The sequence below is a fragment of the Ornithodoros turicata genome, chromosome 7, assembly GCF_037126465.1.
Source record: "Ornithodoros turicata isolate Travis chromosome 7, ASM3712646v1, whole genome shotgun sequence".
Classification (NCBI taxonomy): domain Eukaryota; kingdom Metazoa; phylum Arthropoda; class Arachnida; order Ixodida; family Argasidae; genus Ornithodoros; species Ornithodoros turicata.
Window position 1 is genome coordinate 55,357,605 of NC_088207.1, and position 7,887 is coordinate 55,365,491.

The 7,887-nt window shown below is 41.7% G+C and overlaps 1 protein-coding gene across 2 annotated transcripts in view; it reads right to left on the reverse strand.

Moving 5' to 3' along the window:
- Positions 1-7,659, reverse strand: part of LOC135401613 (ATP-binding cassette sub-family A member 2-like) — a 43,798-nt gene extending 36,139 nt beyond the window's left edge. Inside the window, exons 1-2 of one of the 2 annotated variants that reach the window (XM_064634117.1) lie at positions 7,334-7,659; positions 2,838-3,135 (exon numbers count right to left, since the gene is read on the reverse strand). In XM_064634117.1, coding sequence (XP_064490187.1) covers positions 2,838-3,132 — 295 coding nt within the window. In that variant the 5' untranslated portion in view covers positions 3,133-3,135; positions 7,334-7,659. Of the gene's footprint in view, positions 1-2,837; positions 3,136-7,324 lie in introns of both variants that reach the window. The other variant, XM_064634116.1, reaches the window with a different exon arrangement.
- Positions 7,660-7,887: the final 228 nt, after the last annotated feature.

Sequence of the window (7,887 nt, forward strand, 5' to 3'; positions counted from 1 at the left end):
AACTGTAGCTGAACCCAAACCCAATACAGATAAAACTTTTTTTTTTGTTAACTATAACTGAACCGAAATAAATCGGAAGCGGTTACCGGTCTGCGAAATGGTTGTGAATGTTTGCTTCGGTAAACCAGCAGGATGTAGTGGAGTTTTAGTTGTTCCACTACGTTTCGAAAAGCTTTTGCCCTAAAAAGTATTATTCATCGTTCTTCAAACGTTGCCGTATTGCGTCAGGCAATCGCAAAATTCGCTTCTGAGCTCATTTCCAAGCAGAATACAGGGTACCATTTTCGCCAGGTACGTATCACAGTCTGCCCCTTCACTTTAATCCCGTAACTTACATGGATTTTCTTCAACTGCCATCATTCAATTTACGTGCCGAGGCTACCTACAACACACTGATAGCTTTGCCGCTGTGTTATACCTGTCAGCCAAATTTCTGTTTGCAGATTGACCATCATGAAGTCACACTTCAGTGAGAGAAAGTTCTCTTTTGTGTACGAACCTGCCATAAATCACATTTGCATTGCAGTATGTATCAGTAAATTCAAATTTTTAACTTCAGTGAACCAGTTCCAACCGATTCCAACTTTTATTTTTTGTGCTCTAAACATGAAGCTGAACGGAACTGATACCCGTGAACATGAACCAAAACCGAACCTCAAAAATAATGGTTCCAATCCCTGATTGAAACTCAAAATTAGCATCACTGGTGCTGACTTGCAGGACAAACCGAGTACTCCGGCACATTTTTATGTCACTTTCCGTGTATTCACACAAACGGCATTCCCGCAGATGCGGAAGATGTGAAAAACGCCATAGCTTTCTTCTGTCACATGAGCGTGAGCGCTCAACGTGGTGTCTTCACGTACACCGCTAACCATGGGGAATATCCTGCTGCGCAGCCACAAGATATTCCGTAGCAGACGACAGGAAAACACGCTGACGGTGTCGTCTGCTAAATGCGCTGTATACGCCACTCCCAATATTCTGCACCGTGTGAGTGCTCAACACAACACGGGACGGAACTTCGGCTCTGTGAGCAGTGTTTACGCGTTTTCTTCCACTAGAATATTCCGTCAGGACGTCGCTCGTGTAAACACACCGTTTTGGTAATAATACTATCTTTCTGTTTCCTTTTTTTTTTCTTGTGCCCAACATGGCTACAAAGGCTATGCCATTGTCATATACCTTTAGGGTCATGTAGTGCAAACACCGGCCCAAAACACTTCTGCAAAGATATGTGTGCGCACAAAATTCAACCAGCTATGCAACAGTCAATTTAAGAACCTGGACAATGAAACATGATATTGTTCACACTATACTGTGAGGAGCTGATAGCGAACTAAGATGGAGATTTTCAAACTTAATCGCACAAACTGAAATGTGACAGAGCTTCAAGAAAGACACCAGGAATAATGCAGAGAAGGTGATTCACATGAGGAGACATCCTTGTCAATGTGTGCTTCAGCATTACATGCAGTTTATTTTGTTCAATTAATGACAACACCCTTAGTAAGTGAAGTACTCTTTCTGCAACGTGCTAACAGAAATTAGCAAGCAGATAAACCGAAGAACAACAAAAAAAAAGAAATGCAAATTGACATTTTTTTCCGATTATGCAGCCTGCTTGTTCTCCGATTCACTCCATCCTCATCCGACCAGAGTACCGAGCACGTCAAGGATAAATAACCGCGTGCTAACAGTGCACATCAAGCACACATTGACTCACTCCTTTAGCAGCACAAGCACCATTAGCGTCGGGCAAAGTTCACTAATGTCAGGATGTGCGCAAAAAATTGATTCCCAAAGCCTCGATATGGCACATACTTGGGCTAAGAGAGTAAAGCATATTTGATTTACATGCAGTTGTCTGTAAGCTAGGAGGCAGGTAGGTGAGAATCACACTTCAGATGTCTCCTTGAGCAAGAACTTTCGAAATGTAGGAAAATGTCCTGTCTGCGAGTTTTACAATTTCCCCTCGAATGTTGTCTGAAGACTGAAAAAGGGGTTGGAGTAGCAATACCGTAGCGCAATAGTAATTATCACAATTTACTATTATTTTGTCAATATTGTTATTACAGTTAATACATCACGTCGCCATACATCACGGTATATTATAGAGTATGGTACGAATTCTGTGTTCCGCAACTGCCCACGGTAAATCTGCACAATCGAAACGAGAATCACGCGTACACTAATGTTGACGAGGCAAAAAATTTTGCAACGTTGGTCCGGAGGCCTTGCTTGCCGTGGACCTGCACTGACAAGTAAAGTGTAATGATGATACGTGTTTCATTATATTTCGTCGATATTTTGCTGTTCATGTTTAATAAAATGTTGCAAAATCAAATCACACACACAAAAAAATAACTTTGCAAAAAAGAAGGAGAAAAGTAACAAACTCCTCCCGGGATTTTCCACTTTTTTCTTTCTTTCTTTTACTTTTTTTTTTGTTTGTTGTTGTTGCTGCTGTTCCACATTAGTAGCGCAACAACTGCGACCCCAATGCCAACAGGTCAAGAGAGGACAGCAGGAAGAAGAGGAATGGGTGAGGAGTGAAATATTGGGCGGGCTTCACCGAAATATGTGGGCCGACATCTCCCGAAAGTCTGACGTGTAAAACCCTGGGGAGAACATCAGACAGCACAGCCGTTTGTCTTTGGCACGGCCTTGCAGCCGCGATCGGGTGCCGCATCCACCCAGCTCCGATTACGAGCTCTCTCTCGACAGATGCTTCAACTCATTACTACCTGTACTTCCCCCCCCCCCCCCAGTTTCTCCAGACGCACACAGATTCCCAAAAAACAATGAAGGAGAAAAAAAAAAAAAATGCGACCGACCTTTCCCAAACACCGCTTCCATGAGAGCCGTGGTGTACGTCCCGTTCGGTGCGTACAGGGGACTCCGGGGCAACGGGAGGGTCACGCTTGGAGTGAACTCCGGGTACAGGGTGGGACCCACCCGGACGATGTGGCCGGAGTCGTTCTTGCCGTTCATCTGGCTGATCCAGACAAGAATCCCGACCAGTAGCAGCGGAACGGCCACCTCCAAGAGGGCTACGATGTAGTGTCGTTTCACACGGTACACCCACAGGTCTCTCCACAGGAATACGCCCAGCTGGCGGAAAAAGGCCATCTTCTGCAAAGGGTACAGTAGTAGTAGTAGTAGGGTACAGTAGGGTACAATAAGTAGTACAGTGTAGGATGGCACCATTTCAGTGGTCCGATGTTTCGGGGCCGGACAGTGGGCCGGACAGATGGTACCATCGCCTGTCCGGATTTGTTGAGAACGGGAGGCGTACGCCTTTTTTGCGACGATTATGAGCAGCGTAAGTGTCGCAAAAAGGGTGAACGCCTCTTGTTTTCAACAAATCCGGGCAGGTAACGATATCATTCGAGATGATGGTTTCCTAGGAGCGTGCTATGTGGTGAAGTTCACTTTTAAGAGCGTATTCATAGGTTGGGAAAGGGAACAAAGTCATGAACGAAGAATGAAAATGATGCGTTTAACTTCCCCCATTACAAACTTTCCGGTGAAATTTTTTCGCAGTCTTGGGTGGTAACCAAGTTACAAGTAACCTGTAACTATGCTTAGCAATAATTAATTAGTTACTTTTCTACGAAAGTAACTAATTTAACTACGAAACTAAGTAAGTAACTACGAAAGAAACTAATGTTAGTTACTTTTCTACGAAAGTAACTAACTAGTTAACACATTTGTTTAAAGTAACTCTAAGATGTAACCACAACTAAGTTACTCTCAGGTTATTGCAATGTTTCTTACGTGTCAGTTCTGTACCAAAATTTTGTAGAGGCTTCAAATGCCCCTGCTGTTTTTCCCAAGCAGGAATTCCACAAACAACGTCATCTCATATGCAGCCAGAACGCACAAAAATTTTTAGTTACACTTGCACGACTTTTCTAAAATGTAACTGTAGAGAAACTGAATAATGGTGGAAACTTGGGGTAGTTGGTGAAGCATACCCTGGAGATACAGTGCAAAAAGACAACAGGGACCACAAGAGTGTGGTCGTGTCTCTTCTTGTAGTCTCTGTCGCCTTCTCACACTATTTCTCCAGGGTAACTGTAAAGTAACTTAGTTCAATGTGGTAAATGTGGCTATAAGTACTTACGTTTCAAAAAGAGTAACTGTAACTAACTCAGTTACTATTTTTCCTGGGTAACTGAAACTGTGACTTAGTTTTTTTTAGTAACATACCCAAGACTTCTTTTTTTTATATATATACTCTATTCTATGATTCACAGTAGCACTTCAAAACAACTATGGCTGTGAGTAGCGTATTGATGGATGGATGGATGGATTTATGGTGCAAGGGCATAGGGAAGACCACACAGAGTGTGAGTATGTGTAGTTGTATAATCAAATAATAATTAATTAATAAATTACCCTACATAATTTGCACACAGTGCTCATTTTTTAGGAGCAAGTGCAAAGAAAAGGCTTGTATCAACAATTCCTAAGCAATGCAGAGAGGTTCTTATAAGAAAATTTTGGCATATTGCTGAATTAATGAACTAACGTAAAGCTAAACTGAAAGTGACGACACAGTGCATGCGCTACGTACAATATAATGTGCTGCTGGGGAACTTCCGTGATTTACGATTTTTTTGTGAAGTTTGCCTTTTGGAGGTGGCACTCTAATGATTTTTCGCGTGTACTGTGGGTGCTTTTTACTTTCGAGTACCTGTAGTGGAATGCTTTTCTTTCTAAAAATAGACATTCACCTGCCAGTGTGTTTGCAACAATTTATGGGCATTTCATCATGTTACTACGTGTATTCTAAATTTAATCAAACAGTTCTTGCTGTAAAAAAAAAAAAAAAGAACATCACAGAAGAAGGCAACATCCAAGGAATTTTCTCCTTATCCATACACAAAAATGCACAAGCAAATTTTATTTTTTAAAGAATTTAGCGGTTTGCAAACGTAAAAACACATTAGATCTGATCCTTCCGAAAATTTCCTGTCACAGGCGATTGAGTAATTACAAGCTAGTCACGATTTGGGGGGCCCTAACACTAGTTTTTTTTTTTTTTTTTACTGGGTCACTGCCGCTATGCAATACGTACACTAAGTGAAAGAAGATTAACAGAGTTACTCATGTCTTTGACTACACTGCCATTCTTTTTTTCTTTTTTCTTTTTTTAATGGCATGGGCAGGACAGTTTAATTCATTTGAATTTTGAAGTGCTAGAAGTCTTTCTGAGTAAGCACAATTTAATCAGCACCTCCAAGGAGTGCAGTGAAGAAGTTATTCAGAGCAGGTACAGATATCTTATCAGATGCACCCAGCACAGTGGAGGTCACTCACAAAAGACGAAATGTGTCTGATAAACTCAGGCTGGTTCTGCTACTCCTTTTGTTTGTGGCCTTGAAAAGAAGTGAAAGAAAACACCAGGACAAAAGCACCCAAGCAGCACAATGTACTGAAAGTCGAGTGCAATAGGGGTGGACAGGTAGGTGGAAGACCTTGAACAGACTTTTGACACTAAGGAACATTGATAAGACACATACCCTACGGCACTTCACTTTCAGTACATTGTGCTGCTTGGGAACATCCCTTGACACAGTTCAGAGTGCATCTCATCCCTTTATCTTATCAGAATGAGTGCAGCCTAGTACAAGTCATTGCACTGCCACAGATTAGGAGGCAAGAACAAAAGGAGTACAGCAGGAAAATATCCAGTATTGATAGGCGTATAGATATCTCCTTGGGTACATACATTTATGTACAACACACATACATACATTTACAGAAACGGGTGGAAGGTCGTGCATGGCACACAACTTGGGCAGGCCACATAGAATTGCATTCTTCACCACATTTATTCCTCATTCCTTTTGTTTGTGGTCTTGAAAAGGGAGTGAACAGACACATGGGGTATGTACATACAAAAACACACCCCCTTGACATAATCCATAGTGCATCTCATCAGCCTATCTTATCAGAAAGAATGCAGCCCAATACAAGTCATTGTGCTGCCACAGATTAGGAGGCAGGAACAAAAGGAGTACAGTAGTGATAAAGATATTTAGATGCTCCTGGGGTATATGCGTTTATCATTCGTTTGGCATCTGCATCTAAAACTCAAATGTTTAATTAATGCCCCGGAAACAACTTTCCTTAATGAGTAAAACAAATGTAATGGGTGCAATACTTGCTGTATCCAACCGTTGAAATTTGCGGTGCAGGTTAAGGTAGCGATTAAACCTCTGTCCTTGTTTGTTTGTTTTTCCTTTCTTTCTTCACGTCACTTATTTATGTCAACATGAATCGTACTTAACGGGGGTCCTCGAATGGATTCTCAGTAGTTTTGGAGGTCCGACACAACGAGAAGTTTGGGAAACGCTGGCGTAGAAAACTGGCACCACAAATACTCATGCGGCTCTGACATCAGAGGAGGCATCTCTGCCAATCAGGTCACGTGCTTAATAACGGTCACGGGTAAATCACTTAAAAGGAGCAACTAAGGAGTTACAAATCACCTGCAAAAATAGTAACTGAGTTATAGTTACTCATTTTTGAAATGTAACTAGCTATAGCTACAGTTACCACATTAAAGAGACTTAGTTACTTTACAGTTACACTTCGAAAAAGTAATAAGTAATAAATGCAGTAATAAACGTAACTAAAAAATTTGTTTTACCGCTCGTACTGTCCAAGCACAGTTATGCCATGTTATAAGCAGAGGATTTCCTTAAGACCTAATGCCTAGTCTAAGGTCATCCTAATGCTGCGTATGAGATGACAAAATTCCTGGTCGGGAAAAATGGCAGCGCATTTGAAGCCTTGACAAAATGACGTTACAAAACTGCGTGGAAAATATTGCAATAGCTGAGTAACTTATAGTTACAGATACATTCTGGAGTTACTTTAGCCAAATGCGGTAACTAGTTACAGACACACGTGTTACTTTTGTAGAGAAGTAACTAGTTACAGTTATAGGTTACTTGTAACTGAGAGCGTGACGAGCATGTCTATTCGAGGGTTTATATTTTGCAAAGTATGGCATGTAGAAAAAAAGTTGCCATGGCAACTATGTATATAACTATATCACGAAAAGATTATAACATACATACATAAAATATAGCGTAGAAGGGTGTGACAGTCATTACCTTTGGCTGGCAAAACGAAACCATTAGTTAAGGAACCTTAATGATAGCTGGTATTTACCTTCCATGCAACGCTTTTACCCTTTGCAAGCAAATGAATGCTAAGTGGCATAACGATATAACTGTCAATCATACACTGAGCTTGTTACAAGCGACAACTCATTTCTTGTCGTGGTCTTAGAAGGAGTGCTTACCGTTCTCACCGGGTTCAGCAGACGAGATACACGGCTCTCAGTCTTCTCACACTGTTTCGAAAGAAGTATTTCTTTATGGAACACGCCGCGTCAATTGATACTGTCGCATCATAACACGATGAAACTGGAAGCAGACAGCGCTCGTCTCCGGTGCAAGAAGTTACGCCGACATAAGTTATGACTCGTGCTCGTAGAGTCTACCGCTATCTATTATCGATCAGTTACAAGGATGTGTGCAATGCACCGCGTGCACGTTGAACACAGAGGCGTATACGCGACGCAGACCGACAGACGACGTCGACGAGTTTCGTTTGTAGCTTTAGTATTTTAGTAGCTTTAGTGGCTTTAGCCTGTGCTTGGCTCCTCTTGGATTGCACATTGCACTTTGTGATGGCTTTGGATCTGTTTCATACTTCGATGGATTTGGATGGATTTTACTAGCCGAACGTACTAGCGAGACTAGGAGACAAATAAATGGACAAACACAGACAAGGTCGTCGCGAAGGTCGCGAATGAAGCCATCTGTTGGAGAATGGAGATGATTGTTGAAGAAAATGCACCAG